The 17,609-nt window shown below is 43.0% G+C and overlaps 1 protein-coding gene across 1 annotated transcript in view; it reads right to left on the reverse strand.

Annotated features, from left to right (window-relative positions):
• The window catches only part of LOC144499280 (doublecortin domain-containing protein 1-like), a 420,979-nt gene that overhangs the window by 312,534 nt on the left and 90,836 nt on the right, over positions 1–17,609 (reverse strand). The window contains exon 5 of the mRNA XM_078221394.1: positions 2,432–2,524. Coding sequence (XP_078077520.1) covers positions 2,432–2,524 — 93 coding nt within the window. The remainder of the gene's footprint in view (positions 1–2,431; positions 2,525–17,609) is intronic.

A 17,609-nucleotide genomic window follows, 5' to 3' on the forward strand; every position in this document is an offset into this window, starting at 1 on the left:
TCGGGGCTTCCATTGAGAATTCTCCTCCTCCTCCTTCTCTGCCGCTTGTGCTCCAGCTCACTATTGTGCTGCAGCCAAAGACGGATTGCAACTACAGCCCCCAGGAACGATGGCAAGCTTTCTATTGTAAGAAGTCTCACAACACCAGGTTAAAGTCCAACAGTTGGACTTTAACCTGGTGTTGTGAGACTTCTAACTGTGTTTACCCCAGTCCAACGCCGGCATCTCCACATCAAACTTTCTATTCACAAACCTTCAAGCTCCACTACCTACCTTGGAAAAGCCCATCGCCATTCCCTTCTGACAACAATATCTTTCAGGAACTCCTCTCACCAGAGTTCGTCCGCTAACACTGTAGCAGCAAATGAAAGCTGAATGCACCTCACATGAAAGCCCCACGCTGATCCCTTGAGATCACACATGTCCTCAGAATGTTTGGGAGACAGCATCAAAAGGATTTGCGAGATTGAAAATGGCAGAATTAGCATTAACGAGATCACAATCTGCCTATTCCTACATTCCCACACTACCATTCTCCCGAGCATGAGGTTCCAAACAGGCCGTATATCAAAAAACTGGTCTAAAGAGAATCAGCTGCCATTTCAGTGTTTCAGGCTCCCGTGTCAAGGACACCAGCAACATTACAGAGCCTAATTTTCCTTCCAGAATTTCTTATCGTTAATTTACACCTCCAATGATTATCAAACTTGATTCAGATCCCACCACGCTCTATTTTTATGTAGGCGTTACCTAATTTTATACAGTGCACACAGAAATGGAATATGAGTGCACTAAGTGTGTATATGGGCACATCACAGATCAGAAGATCCATCTTAGTTCAAACCTTAAAGCCCATCACAATTCCTCTGCATCGTTCTTCCTCATGTGTTCAATGGTCCTCGTGCATGTGATTTGGAAATCATATCACTTGAGCCTTCCTGACACCTTCACTGTGATTTGCGAACTGCTTAATACGAGAAATCCTTCATTTTTTGTTAAATATTTAAGACACTCTGATTAAAAGTTGGAAGTGTGGAGAGACATCCCTTCCTGGGTTTCAATCTATCTTTTGCTTTCACTTGTTGATAAATTAACTCAATAAATTTAAAATCGTTGGAGTTCACCGGGCTTGCCCGCAACTGGGATTCTCCAGTCCCGCTGCAGTGAATGAGGTTTTGGCTGAGTGCCGAATTCTCCGTTCTGGTTGGCAGTGGTGGTGGGACAAATGAGATTGCAGAATTCCGGCCATAAGGCATTCGGCCCCAATTTTACGATGCAGTCTATTGGTGTATAAATCCTAAGGGCCCAATCTTACCGGCCATCCTTACCCAGCCAAATCTCCGTTCCCTGCAACGGGATGGGAAAATCCTGCCGGTGTGAATGGCCATAACATTCCGGCCTAAATGCTCTCGCTGGCACTGTGGCAAAGGTGTAATCCCATTAAGTGGCTCAACCTCTCAGTTAAAATACCGGGAAGTGGAATTTCAGATTATCCCACAATGCAGTTAGACAGGCTGCATTTTATTTTCCTAATTATAGTAAAATTTGCTATTCAAAATTAATTTCTGCAAGACCAATAAAATGCCAAATCTGCTTGTTCCAACCTCCACTTACATTTCATTTGATGACTTCATTTAAACTACTTGAAGTCCAAACATTTCCCTTACACATTTTTTTGGTAAAATCCTGTGTGATTTTGTTTAAACAAACTCTGACTGGGATGGTGGGCGGATTTCAAATAGAACTAAAAGCAAATTTAAAAAAAAATCCCCTGTCCTTTTAACATGTAAAAAAAAACCTCATTATACTGCAAGAATGAATATGAGCATGAGTATTATCAAACTGTTATTAACTATTGAAGGAACTGGTTGAAAGTTGCACCTGGTGTGATTTTTGTTGGGGGCCGGAGGGGGGGTTGCTGGAGGAATTATTTCCTCATTCACTTGTACGTTTTAAAGCGCAGTCACCAGTTTAGAATACACAGCCATAACCTACGATATTGAGAATTCTCTTTCCAGCCAACGCTTCGCCCCCACCCACAACCTAAAGCAATCTGAAAAGATTAAAAGACAAACCTTGGCCTTTTGTGACCCTACATAACTAGGCCTGTTCATATTTCAATCTGTTTGTGTGCAAAGGCAGCCAGCCACATAAAAACGCTAAGCCACCTTCCACTGACTACCCTGCAAATATCCTCCCATTTGGAGACAAAACCAGCATAATAACTTCCACAGTTTCTTATGCTATATAAGGTCGCTTCGGAATTTAGACAATATGCCCTGCAAAGATCAGATTCTCTTTTGACCAACAAGGTTACATTTTCCCAGCAAGCGCCCCACCCTTTTCCCCAACCACCCCCCCCCCTCCCTTCCCCCTGCCCAACTCTCCACTTTGTTTAATAGAAAAGCAATTTTTAAAAAAATGTTCTCACATCTTCACTTATTTTATACAGTTCTCCCGTGGTCATAGAGAGGAGGCCTTTGTGCGTGACCTTTCGTGTGCATCCATTCAGGGCATGGTAGACCTAAAAGGAAGTAAAGCAAATGTTAAAATTTGTATTCCTCTAAATGATTTTGCTCACAGCCTGGCTGCTCTCTATTCTGATTACTTCTTTCTTGTAAAATGCCGACCATAAGTGAACATCTTTTGTCAAACTGAAGTGATTCTGCTGGAGAAAATTCATTAGCAGTTTAGGTAAAAACTTCAAAGCGCCTCTTAATAAATATTGCTTCTCTAGCAATTATGTTCAAATAAAATCAATGGAGGTTGACACGAATAAGCTTACAAGTGATTATATGTGCAGAGGTTGACTCTGTTAACAGTTTAATTGTTCAGTCTGCTTCCTGAGGATTTCTGTGATGATGGACACACTGCTGTTCTTAAAAAAAAAAACATTTTGAATTTCTGGAATAACAGGCGCTGTAAGAAGAATATTAAAGGAGCTATTTGCACGGTCAAGGTAACCCTTAGACAGCTTCAGCATTTCGCAGGGCTCAAAGGAAGATTGAGGCAATAAGGCTGCAAATCGGAGCAGTTCCTGTCCTTTTTCGTTCTTTACTGTGATCTGTATTAAAGAGGCAAAAAATAAAATCTTCACACAGCAGGTCTCTGCTCTAAAGTATATTTTCCTATGAGGCGATTTTTTGTGTGTGTATTAATACTGTACACAGGTCCATGCAACTGTGAAAATTACCCAGAGTCAATTTTATTCATTTAGACGCCAAACCGCTTTTATGCTACACCAAAGCATCGTAGCATTTTGTGCTCAATGGACGGTGCCCTGATACAGTTTATGTGGCTTGAACTCACTCATTGCCGCGAGCACGAAATTCAACAGATTTGCCTCCCGACACACAGTTTGGCAGAGGAATTCATTTCCTTTCTGTTTTGTAATATGAATGTAATTGTTTGAAAAAAATAACTTCATATAAATGTATACATTTACATTAACAATCCGCTGAAAGACTGATTATGCTAGCATTCATATCTACCCACATGAAACTCCAATGCCCTGTTGCAGTACAAAAGGCTGGGACAAATTACTTATTTATATATACAGAACTCACTCATAATGGCCAGCTGCAGGTATTTTTGGAAAGTGCATTTTAATAAGCTTCTATTCAGGGTGTACAAATGGGGAAGGAACAGTTTACACTATAGAGTTAAACGCATAGGGCTTCCCATTCTACCCAGCGAAATCAATCATTTGTCCAGACTGTGGGAGTCAGATTTAGTTAGTGAAAAGAGCCCCATATATAAACAAGTCAATAACTCATTGTGTGCCATTGTTTGTCTGAAGCAGTGTGCTTACAAAAAGCTGCCCCACTCCTCTTAGAATGAGTGTCACTGTATTCAGACACTGGGAGAGGTTCCTTTGTTTCTATAGGGTACTGGCTGGCGTTTATGTATGGGAAAGAGAAGTGACCGATTAGAATCACCCCCACCCCCCCGCAAAAAAAAAGAAACCTTGCCCACCATCGTACACTTGCACTTAAGCGTTCTTTATTTACATAGAATTTATTCTGCTAAATGTGGACAAGCGATTTTAGATGTGCCATTACACCTACTACTTACCTCTTTAACACTACCGTGCCTTTCTGAACTTCAAATCTGGGATCTTGCAGCAAATAGCCAGCCACGGGGTCTTTGTAACTGCAAGAGACTCTTTTTTTGGGGGAAAAAAAAACTACGACTGGCTGGTGCCATTAACATGCTTGATTGAAATACCACATAGCAGGCGCTGCTGTTACAAACTTAGTAATGCGATGAGGAAAATACAAAAAGGTGAAGTTTGGCAGTGTGTTTTCTCGATAGTTCCCGGCTGAATCGACCACCTCTTAAAACGTAAAGGCACACAACGGCTGCTGGATTGTTGGCAAGCCTCGGTTTATACAGCATGCATCCCACATCAAGGAGAATTATATTTCATTTCCTGGCTTATGATTTTCTCTGAAGCTTAAGCGAGCCCTTCACATTAATCTCAGCGACACTGGTCACCTACCTAGGGTAATTCTCTCAAGCTGCTGAAGGGACTAACTAATGTGAGAATGGTTGATGCTGAAATTAGTGTTTTTTAAAATGTGAAACATTTCACAACTTAACAAAAAGTCTGAGTAGAAATGATTTCTTTTTCAAAATTATGTAATCCTCTTGAATAACCCATTAAGTTAAAAATGCTTAGGGTTCATGATTGTTACCAAATTCAATTATTTTTCTAGGAATATTAATCTATTTCCTCCTATTTTAGGGGGTCCTAGCTCTGAACCTTGGTTAATTTCAAGATGGCACCAGAACATGGTGATTTCTTGCGAGCTATTTCCAGTATATCTTCTAATTCTATCCTTTACTCTCATTCTATGTTCTTAAAATTGAACTCTCACTCTTCTACAGTCTGTAATAATGCTCTTTTGAAATCTCTTACAGATTTGGATATTAAGTTGATCTTTCTCTATACGCTAGCTATGACTGCAACATTATATTCTATACGCTCTCCTTTTCTTCTCTCCTATGTATTCTATGAATGGTGTGTTTTGTCTGTACAGCGCGCAAGAAACAATACTTCTCACTGTATCCCAATACATGTGACAATAACAAATCAAATCAAATCAAATCGAATGGTACCATGTCTCCAGCCTCAGTCAATAGGGGGATCGGCTGGGAAGAAAAGAGCTTTAAGGAAAAGTAGGCAGGGGAGAGGCGACCCAAACTGATGTTGGTCCATTATTCCACCTTTCCTGTGGCTGATTATTCAGTTTATGTGCGGTGCTCCAGCAAGCCAGTCAGCCAAGGGTAGGTGAAAGCTCCTCACACTGCTGGCGGTGAATTCAAATGGAGGCAAGACTGGAGATCAAGTTCAGAGCCTCCCAGTGTGAAAACGATTTTTTTTACAGTTTCACATTAATATCTTCATTGCTATCTCTATAGATGTGCTTTCCTAACAGCATCACATGGACAGCAGCAGCTCAAGAAGGCGGCTCACCAACACCTTCCCAAGAGTAATTAGGGATGTGCAATAAATGCTGACCTCGCCAGGAACGTTCCCATTCCATGAACAAATGGGAAAAAAAATTCTTCCTATCACACTCACCGGATAAAAAACAATTTTTGACTTGTTCTATGGAAAATAAAGTAAAAAGCCCACTGCGCATTTTCATGCGGCTTAATGAAGCCCTGGAGGTACAGTTAAGTGGAAGTTGTGTTGGTAAATAGCTGAAGGAAAAATTCATTAAAAAATTAAGCTGCCGCACAATAGATTTCTAATTTAAAGACATGTACAAATGCAACCGTGCACAATCCATAGACTGGAGGTTTTCTGCTGCCTGAAGTATACCGTGATTCCTCCGAATTAAAACCCAACTCCTTTCCTTCTTGTCTTATCTGTCGGTCTAGCATTTTTTCTGTGCAGTACAAAGTCTGACCTAGCTTGTGAAGCTCAGAGTTGGCAGCTGTGATTGCAGTGCAGATTTCACACAGTGTAATTACTGCAGTGACACTAGGACTGAGAGGTAGAGAGAAAAAAGACCCTACAGGTTATTAGTACTAAACACTGGGAGAAATCAACGAGAGTCAATGCGTAATTTTGAGGACTATCAAGCCTCATCAGGAACAGCAGGGAGGAAAGTGCTGTACTTCATCATCTCACTCTCCTACTTTTGTTGAAAATTACAGTAATTAAAAAAGAGCTAAGTACTTCTCAGGCAAGGGGTCTTTTTCTTTATCCATCACCTTCTAGTTCACTGCTGATTTTGCCTGACCTTTTCTGGTGAAGTCTATCAGAGTCACCACAGATCTTTGTTGAGTGCTTCTCTAAAAGCTAATTACTATCCACTGGATGATTCAGTATTGATCAGAAAAGGTAGCGCAGCAATTGAGAGGACCAACACCCAGGCATTGGCAATCGAAAGGTAATTCCAGCCACATAGAAACCAGCCCTTCTCTTCCACTTATTAGAAGCAGCTGTGATGTTTTCAAATCGATAGGCAACACTGGATTGATTTTTTTGACTAAAACCTTTCTTCGATGATGGGTACAATCAGTGGCCTAGGACATCAAAGGCCTTGATCCTAATGCTGTACCCTGAGTCTCTCTTTTCTGTTGGCAAACAACCGTAATGTTAGGAGCAGTGCAACACTTTAATTTTACATTGGATCATTGTCACATCACTGCCAACAATTGAAGCACTCTATGTAATACATTTTTACATTGCTTCAAATCGTACCCTAAAATAAACTGTCATCATTTTTATTCTTGATATTCTCTTTATTATAAGCCCATTTTAGAAACCTTTTTTTTTCTTGAATTCGTCGTTGTTGATATGATAAATCCTTTTAGAAAATAATCCCCTGCTTCACAAATGACACCACGATTATACTGTGACTTCTACATGTTCCAATGCACTCTGAAAAACGCTAAATTCATTTTTCATCTATTAAATATTTGCTCGCTGAATCTGGGACAGCAGCCCAGTAAGAGGCAAATGTTTAATGTCCGTGTGGGTTATTCTCTTGTCCACTATTCTAACAAGTGCATTAATTGGTCTAAAACACAGAGGTAATGCCTGCATTAAAATATTGCACAAAGGGATGTCATATGCAAATTTTAAGTGTTCATCTATTAGTTGCAGCTTCAGTTATTTCTTGGCTACAAAGTTTGCAAATTTTGAGGGAAAAATTTGTCGCAGCTGTACGCACTACAAAGTTACACGAATAAGCAATTGTAAGCGTGCGGTGTTCCTAAAGAATGGCACCTTTCTATAACATTCTATTCTATTCCAATCGCATCCCCCACATCACCTCCCCCACCCTCCGCCCCCTCTTTCCTCCCCCGCTCCCTACCATCCCCAGGCTTTGATGCTCCACTCACCTGTCCGGCCTAACCCTGTAACCTGTGCCTGGAGCGCAAAATGCTCAGAGGAAGAAAGGTATAAAAAAAACTTACATAAAAGGGGCTCGATGGGAATATAAAATCAACACCCCCGTCACTGAAGTAAAAGCATCAAAGCAACTGAAGTGTAATATCGAGAGAAGCAAGTCACAGAGTGCATGCGAAAGAATAATAAAAAAAATTACTGATGCTCATGGACAAAGCCAAGCTCCACCAGAACACCAGGTGTAATTTTAGTCTGCCAGTGCATATTTTGATGAACTCTACTTTATAATAGCAATTCTCCCTTTAAATTCTGACTGCTAGCAGCATGAAAATCTGCACCCCTTCATCAGCCTCTTATGCTTGGTGGGATTTCAGTTCACAGCCTCTCTATTGACACCATGGCAGGTGTTCACTAAACAACTTTATTTCTCTCTACTAGTATACAGACTGCACTGAAGTGTAATCTCCCTGCTGTCTGCTTGTGTTTTATTTTATAAGAATCTATACAACACCAAAGACAGAGAGAGATGTTGGGGGGGGTGGTGGGGGAGGTGGGGGGGGGGGGGGAGGGGGGGGGGTGGTGGTTGGTGAAAGAGAGTCTCAATAGAATGGGCAAACACGTGTTTTGTCCTGGGGATTTGTCAGACATTCTCGGATTACTATTACTGTATTCCCTGGGCTTTCATTCGAGACCTTCCAAATAAACTTGCTGGAATTAATCAACCATTCTCGGCAACCCAAAGAGCTGGTAACTTCAGAAAGAACATGCCCGAAGTTGTACTCGACAGAGCAAAACATTTGTAAGCTTTTGTTTCCGAGGCCTCAGTAAAGGTCATTTTTTTACTTTGTACCAAAACAATGCCAAACGGTAAATATTTAATTAGAAGTATATATTTCAACGTACGTACGATAAGGTTACACTGAAGAAAATCCTACACGTTCCAGAAGACATTTTGTACCCAGGATTATTGCTCCTTTGCATCTATACCTCTGTAGCCAGCTTACACCCACAGTGTTTGGGCCTATTTGTCCGGGAGCCTTCATGCTAGCATAATGTTTTAATTCCAGGCAATTTTTTTGCTATCAATCTCTCTTAGTCATTTATTTCCCAGCTATTTTTTCATTTTATACTTCACTTCAAAACAATATTGGAACCACTTAGCAGAAGTTGGTAAGTGTGGGCTGCACCTGCCCATGAAATGGATGAAGAGGCTTTCCTTTCACACCAACGGGAAAATAGTCGCAAAGTCAGGCACGGCTTGAATCCAGGGCAAAGTGAAGTGAGACTTCTTTCTCCGGGGAGGCTTATTTATCTTTCTCTCCACAATCGGTGGCACAGTGGCACGGTGGCACAGTGGTTAGCACTGCTGCCTCACAACACCAGGCACCCGGGTTCAATTCCGGCCTCGGGTCACTGTCTACGTGGAGTTTGCACATTCTGCCCGTGTCTGCGTGGGTTTCCTCTGGGTGCTCCGGTTTCCTCCCACAGTCTGAAGATGTGCGGGTTAGGTTGATTGGCCATGATAAATTGATCCTGGTGTCGGGGGGATTAGCAGGGTAAATATGTGGGGTTATGGGAATAGGGCCTGGGTGGGATTGTGGTCGGTGCAGACTTGATGGGCCGAATGGCCTCCTTCTGCACTGTTCTATGATTTTAAATATAAAATCAGTACTGCCCTTCACTCCAGATTTATGCAATATCCAGTGTGAAGTGGACAGGACACATTTCCTCATTATCATCACCTTTTGCCTTGCACCTTCATCATTTTTGTACTTTAATCGCTCTTAATGTCCACTGTATCACAGAACCCTCACCTTTCCCTGGCTCTGTACCCACTGAAAAGCTGTTCATCTCTCAACTCTTCCAGTTCTGAGGACAGGTCATTGACCTGAAACATTGGACGGGATTTTCCAGCTGTTCATGCCGGCGGGATTCTCTGGTCCCGCTGCAGTGAACAGAGTTTTGGCTGAGTGCCAAATCTCCGTCACTCGCGGGCAGTGGTAGCAGGGCGTGAACAGCTGGAGAATTCCAACCATTATCTATCTCAGTGGATGCTGTCTGACCCACTGAGGGTTTCCAGCATTTTATGCTTTAATTTCAAATGGACAGATAGCCTGACCTCAGTCGTTTTATACAGTCGTCATAAATCTGCACCTTTAAGACTTCCTTACTATCATGAGTCAGAGCTGATTGAGATACTGCAGCCACACTAAATGAAGCAAGGAATCTTGTACTGAGGTTGGACTGTTGATGTTTGAGTATAGTCCTCATAAAGTAATCAATTTACCATCGGCTAATATTAACAATAAAAACACAGAGACAACATTTGCTGTGAACACAAAAAGCCAGAATTTATAGGAAAATAGCTAGGAAGCTCCTTTTCCTGTCTACTTCATACATTTAGGGCACAATCTTTCCAAACAAATTCTAAGTGCCGAATGAGCGCGAAAACGGGAGAGAATGACACCGGTTTTTTCGCTGAGCCGCAAGTCGCAGCCTTATGGTACTTAGTGCAACAAAAGAGCCTGGATGCGATTCCCGCCAGTGGGGGGAGGGTGGCCTAAGCTCACCGATGAAGCCGGCTGCAGAGCCTCGCGCACTATCTTCCCAGTCAATCAGCGCAGCGGGACAGAAACATTGCGCACATAGTGTGAAAGTTATACAGAGGGCAAATAAAAACAGAAATTGTTAGAAATATTCAGCAGGTCAGGCAGCCTCTGTGGAGGGAGAAGCAGGATTAACATTTCGGCCGGAACTCTACCACCTCGCCTGCCACGGAATCGGCGCAGGCGAGGGTCTGACAACCGAAATCTCCGTTGACCTCGGGTAGGAATTTCCGGTCTCACCCGAGCGTGGCTGTAAAATCCTGCCCTTCAAGTCTCTATCCTTTATCATGCTTCTGATGTAGGGTCACAGGTTAACTCTGTTTCCTTCCCACCTGAGCTGCTGAGCATTTCCAACATTTTCTGTTTTTCTTTCAGCTTTTCAGCATCCGCAGTATTTTGCGATTGCCGTTCCTGTGACCCACACAAAGCACATGAGGGAGGGTTTCAACACCAAAAGTGTATCACAGCTTGGTATGGCTCCTGCTCTGCCCAAGACTGCAAGAAACCACAAAAGGTCGTGAATGTAGCCCAATCCATCGCGCAAACCAGCCTCCCATCCATTGACTCTGTCAACACTTCCCACTGCCTTGACAAAGCAGCCAGCATAATTAAGGACTCCACGCACCCTGGGCATTCTCTCTTCCACCTTCTTCTGTCTGGAAAAAGATATAAAAGTCTGAGATCACGTACCAACCGACTCAAGAACAGCTTCTTCCCTGCTGACATCAGACTTTTGAATGGACCTCTCTTGCATTAAGTTGATCTTTCTCTACACCCTAGCATGACTGTAACACTACATTCTGCACTCTCTCGTTTCCTTCCCTATGAGCGATATGCTTTGTCTGTATAGTGCGCAAGAAACAATACTTTTCACTGTATGCTAATACATGTGACAATAATAAATCAAATCAAATCAAAGCAAAATACCATAATGTTAACCTTTTTAATTGATTCAAAAGGAGCAGTGACTTGAGATTTATTTTCTATGAACTTGGCATATCTAATTCTGAATTATGACATTCAGAACGGGTTGTCAGAATGCAGTTCCTGATGTGAAATCTGGAAGGAAATTGAGTCATTCAGCAAAGACTTGTTCAAGTGACCGGGTGTACAAAGGAATGGTGGAATGTTGCTTTGCTGGCTCCCTTTTCCTCATGGGTGAAATTCCCAATTTTTTCTTTGAAGGAAAAAAACGAGGTGTCGCCCGCCACACAAGGGCAGGGGTAGCAACAGCAGCAGGCATGCCACCCCCTGCTGCCCCATTGTTCTGAATCCCCAGCTAAACAGTAGACATTTAGCTCGAGGCCAGACTACTGTCCAGCTGTTTGGTTCAAGAATGCTACATAGCATGGGAGGTACGCAGAAAGAATTTTCTTTTGGAAAAAATAAAATAAAAAAACATGACCTAACTTTTAGAGGAGTGCCTTTTTACTGAACATTCAGACGGTTGCACATTATCAACTTGATAATATTGTTGTTAGTCGTCAATATGGAATATTTGCAACGTAAGCAATGTGTTGCAAGTCATTTATTAGCAAACTAAGAGCCTCTAACAAGAGTAGAGATTTCATTCTGAAGATTATTGTTAACACCAGATGAATACACAGCTGACATAAATATAATTGTCACTCAGGGCCAATATTTTTTATGTGCCCATTATGTACAATCCTTGAACCAGGAGCGCAACATTTAAATGTCCAATCCCGATTCAAGCATAAACTGTTCATGTTTTCATTGCTCAGCCTGCTGTTTGCCATTCCGGTCACCTTTCGCACACTAATATCTTTGTTGCGAAGATTAGATTTTGCATAATAAATTGTTTTAATTTAGATTCTGTTGTAGCATGCATGGTTTAACGGGCGAGATATCATTATTTTAAATCGGACATCTTCCCGAAGCAGTGTGTGCAGAATTCTTGGTTCAGGCAGAAACTATTTTCACAAACAAGTACAGTATCAAAATTCAGCTGTACAATCTGTAACACTTGATGTTTTGGCTTAACGGAAAATATCAAGAAAACCAAGTGCTCGGAAACTGAAAGTAATAACAGTAAAAGCTGGAAATGAGATTCAGTCTAAGAAAAAAACAATATTTTATATTGTGCCTTTTGATGCATAAGGGTCATGCACATAGAGGGATAACATGGGAACTTCACCCACACAGTGATCTAAAAAAACGCATGACCTGTACCGAGGGGTCAGATGGACAGAGCTGTGTGTTCAAGCAAGCATGAAGTCAGCTCCTAGTATGAACCCTTTACTGCATATATGTCATAGTTGATAAATACATATAGTTAACCTACTTAAGACCACAAAGACTTCATTAAGATCGACTGAATGGCATTCAACACCTTTCATGTTCTCAAAACATCTGAAAGCCCTTTGCATGAATTAATAAATTGGAGGCAAACTGTGGCAGCCATTTTATCCTCAGCAAAGTCCCACAAAGAGCAGTGGGTTGGATAACCAGTTCGCCCTCTTTTTGATGCTGCTTCTTGCTGTGACATAATGTTGACAGCAGAAGAGCCATGTGTTCAATTATGTGTACCTGAGGGAACAGAAAGTACCTTGGTTCAATGTGTCATTCAAAAGGTAACATTTCTGACAATGTAGGACTCTCCCCGTGCCTGCGTGGGTTTCCTCCGGGTGCTCTGGCTTCCTCCCACACTCCAAAGATGTGCGGGTTAGGTTGATTGGCCATGCTAAATTGCCCCTTAGTGTCAAGGTAAATTAGCAGAGTAAGTGACCTGGAATGAAGTGCCTGGGCAGCATGGTGGCACAGTGGTTAGCACTGCTACCTCACAGCGCCAGGGGCCCAGGTCCAATTCCAGCCTTGGGTCACTGTCTGTGTGGTGTTTGCACATTCTCCCCGTGTGTGCGTGGGTTTCCTCCGGGTGCTCTGGTTTCCTCCCACAGTCCAAAGATGTGCGGGTTAGGTGGATTGGCCATGGTAAATTGCCCCTTAGTGTCAGGGGGACTAGCAGGGTAAATACGTGGGATTATGGGGATAGGGCCAGGGTGGAATTGTTGTCAGTGCAGACTCGATAAGCCCAATGGCCTCCTTCTGAACTGTAGGGATACTATTCTGTAGGTTAATTTATTGATGCAGAGTGCAATATAAACCGAAGTTATATTGTATATCACCATAAATTGGTGGAAAAATAAATCTGAGTGAAGCAGAGTAGAGATACAAGATAAGTTGCAGTGGATTTTTCAACCCTTGTACAAGGAACAGAAGTTGACAGTGAAAAGGGTATTGTCTATCTATTCCATGATTTGTGAAACAACTGATGAAGGGGCACACAGATAGCTGAAGTGGGAAGTCTAAACAACACCAGGATCAAACATGTTTGCCACAAGGCTGAGCTTTCCTAAGGTCAACGTTCCTATCAATGGATTGTCACGAATCATGCCATTGTTGCAAAATAACTCTTTATAGAATCCATAGAATCCCTACAGTGCAGAAGGAGGCCATTCGGCCCATCGAGTCTGCACCGACCACAATCCCACCCAGGCCCTATTCCCGTAACCCCACATATAGATGGAGGCACTGAATACAAAAGCAAGGAAGCTATAGTGAAGTTTTATAAAGCACTGGAGTGGCCTCAACTGGAGTATTGTGTCTGATTCTGGGCACCACACGTTTGGATGGATATGAGGACATTGGAGAGGGTGCAGAATAAAATTACAAGAATGGCTCCAGGGATGAGGCATTTCAATTACAGGGCTAGATTAAAGAGGATGGGGCGGTACTCTTTAGAAAAGAGAAGGTTGTGAGAAGATTTGATTGAAGGCTTCAAACTCATGAGGACTCCAGACAGAGTAGATAGAGAGAACCTGTTCCCATTGGCGGAAGGGTCGAGAATCAAAGGACACCAAATTAAGGTGATTGGCAAAAGAACCAATAGCAACAGAGGAAAAACATTTTTCACAGTGAGTGGTGAGCTAGAATGCAGTGTCTGAGAGCATGGTGGAGACATCGTGGCTTTTAAAAGGCAATTGGCTAATTACCTGAATAGAAAAAGTTGCAAGGCTCAGGGAAAGAGGCTGGGGGGAGTAGGACTAGCTGGGTTGCTCGTGCAGAGGGCTGGCATGTGCACAACATGCTCAATGGCATCTTTTTGTGCTGCAAACATTCTATGAACTCTCTACTGCTTGGAGCTCATTTTGAGGCAATTGAAATGGAGTGAACGAACTGCATCCAAGTTATGATAGATTGAATACATTGTTTAGTCTATCCGATATAGTCCAAGTTCATCTAAACAAACTGACAATCTCCATTGAGACTGGTCTCTTTCCACGGAGCGGCATGGTGACAAAGTGGTTAGCACTGCCAACTCGTACCTTGGGTGACTGTCTGTGTGGAGTTTGCACATTCTCCTTGTGTCCTCAGGGGTTTCCTCCCACAGTCCAAAGATTTGTAGGTTTGGTGGACTGGCCATGCTAAATTGCCCCTTAGTGCGCAAGATGTGTAAATTAGATGGATTAGGGATGGTAAAAAAAATGCACGGGGTTATGGGGATAGGTCAGGGGGTGGGACCTGGGTAAGGTGCTCTTTCAGAGAGTCGGTGTAGACTCAATGGGCCGAATGGCCTCCTTCTGCACTGTAGGGATTCTATGGTTACATGGTTCTACCCCAGCACCAAGCTCGGTTAGATTAGCAAATCACAACAACCAGGATGAGGTTGAAGCTCCAGCCCCAATAATGTCACAAATCTTGACTATAGAAGACAGATGTTGTTCAAAAGGATGGTTACGCTGACTCCTGTATCTAAATTTAAAATTAGTGAAATGGTCATTAACTGGAATGCACGCATCCCAAAATGAGAAATCAAGATCTTTGACTTCACCCAAGTGTACGGATGTTCATCTTCTGAGTTTTCAGCCTTGACCTTTGTGGATGGTTTTTGGGACTTCTGCGCATTTCAGAGCTTTTTCACATGTGCTGTTTGTCGTATTGTCCAATCCTGTTGCATTGAAAGCATTTGACTGAAATTGCGGGGATGCTTTGCTCTACAGCATTGGCATGGTCAGTCTGCTGGATGCTTCAGGTTGCTTTCCCTGGACTGGATTATTTTTGTTGCTGAACTAGCTGAACTGTGGCTTGTCCACAGCACCACGATTCATTTTTCTCCCCTTAAAATGGTTCTGTGCTGCTCACGGAGCTCTGACTATCCTGGATTGCCTTTTCCAGGGTTAGATCCTCCTTTACTCACATGAGGTCAAAGTGTGAGCAATCTGCTACTCCTACCACTATTTTAAGTCACCATGTTCACAATCTTCTGTCATCCTTTACATAATATTGATGAAGTAATCGATAGATCCTCCTGGTTGCTGGACTTGCTTGTTACGTTTAGGGGGCAATATTACCAAAAAAATTTTAAATGCTGAATGAGCGCGAAAACAGGAGAGAATTGCACCCATTTTTTCAGTGAGTTTTCAGACATCATCTTATGGCACTTTGGGCACTATTGTACATGCACAGATCTCTGTGTTCTGTGTAACCAACCAGAGGGATCTGTCAGTCCCCTCACCCCTCTGGATATCGCCCAGATAGCCCACCCCCTGAATATTGCCTCGATCCTCCTCACCTACCACCCCACCCCCCCCCCCCCCCCAACCCCATCGATCGGCATCTCAATACTGCCCTGATACCCACCCCGGCCAATCGCCCTCCCCCTCACCCCTGGTCGATCAACCCCAAACCTCCCCCCGGATATCCCCCCAAGAGCCCCTCCCCCCATCCCACCCAGCCCGGTCGATCATTGCCACAGTCGATCCCGTGTTTGCAGAGTGCGCAGGTCCCCCCTGCACTTCCCGGGTGCAAGGCTGATCACGGCAATAATCCAGGGTTGGTAAGATCGCAAGAGGCGAGAAACCGGTTTTTCGCCTCTCTCACGATCTTACCGGCTCACCACGCCGATTAACCGGCGTTATGAGCCAGTAAGATCACCCCCTTAGTTCTTTCAATAATTTTATTGCTTCCTAGATTGAAATGAATGCTGAATGATTTTAGTACTTCATCAAATTTAGCAGGTAATTCATTGATTCCTTATTTTACAATAATGTTCTTTGCAATTGGACCCACCAAGTAAAGCAGTAGGTTAACCTCCTCTCCTTCTGACATTTTGGCAAAACCAGAAACAAAGATGCATCTTAGGAATCCTTTTCTCCAAAGTCCCCAATTATATGATTAATCTGGGTCTTCGATTAGTCTGAATGGACTTGGAAGTGTTGAATTCTGATCCCTGGTCAATTTTTTTAAAGTGTAGGTGCCACTTTAAGAGCTTTCTGAATTTCAAGAAGGTGTTGTTATTCACTTGGACATAAAGGGATTCCCCCCACTTGCCGGGCTTGGTGGTCTTTGCCACAACAATAATCGCACTCAGCTAGAAAAAGTTTCCAACAATAACTGCCTGGAACAACCGCCTGCAGAGTTCTCTCACACAGCGTTTAAGTTTAAAGTCACAAATTCTGCCTTTTGCTTGCCTTTAGTTGCATTTAAAAAGACACAATTCATAGAATCATAGAATCCCTACAGTGCAGAAGGAGGCCATTCAGCCCATCGAGTCTGCACCGACCACAACCCCACCCAGGCCCTATTCCCGTAACCCCACGTATTTACCCTGCTAATCCCCCTAACACTAAGGAGCAATTTAGCATGGCCAATCCGCCTAACCCACACATCTTTGGACTATGGGAGGAAACCTGAGCACTCGGAGGAAACCCACGCAGACACGGGGAGTGTGTACAAACTCCGCACAGACAGTCGCCCGAGGCCGGAATTGAACCCAGGTCCTGGCACTGTGAGGCAGCAGCGCTAACCACCGTATCACCCGCAAATTCTCCTGGAGTATTCAGTAATGATTTATATTATTTCAAATGATCAGAAGTCATATTAATGTTTACTTAAAGTGCCCCTCAATCTATTTGGAAATCACAGCAGGAATTCAATCATCATTCCTGAATATGCCTTGATCTGCCTGAATCCATCTCCTTTTCATACCTATCTTTTCCCCATCCCACTGGCCAACGGAAACAAAAAGTTCGATTGGGACACTTCAGCCATTTTACTGTGAGTACCAGCTAACTGGTCATCTCAGAGTTAGCCAGGAAATTACTTTACAATGGGACCAAAAGAATAGGCACTAGGTAACAGGAATTAAAACAATTTGATCAGCTGTGATGAAGAAAATTGAAAAGAAAATCCTCCGAAGGTGAAGATCCCAAATTAAAGCAAAAAAGCTTGTTGAGTTCCATGAGAAATATGTCTTTGAAGGAATGCTATGTTCCTACCCCTTGCATATTTCCAATATGTGGATGATATATTTGCTATATTTAAATGCGCAGCAGCATGTAATAATTTCCTTGCATGACTTAATGGGCTCCATTTGCACTCAAATCTACCTTTGAAATAGAGCAGACAAAATACCTCCCTTTCCTTGACATACCGTAGAATCATAGAATCCCTACAGTGCAGAAGGAGGCCATTCAGCCCATTGAGCCTACACCGACAGCAATCCCACCCAGGCCCTATCCCCGTAGCCCCAGGCATTTACCCTGCTAATCTCCCTGACACTAAGGGGCAATTTATCATCACCAATCCACCTAACCTGCACATCCTTGGAGTTGGCA

This window comes from Mustelus asterias, chromosome 9, assembly GCF_964213995.1.
Source record: "Mustelus asterias chromosome 9, sMusAst1.hap1.1, whole genome shotgun sequence".
Classification (NCBI taxonomy): domain Eukaryota; kingdom Metazoa; phylum Chordata; class Chondrichthyes; order Carcharhiniformes; family Triakidae; genus Mustelus; species Mustelus asterias.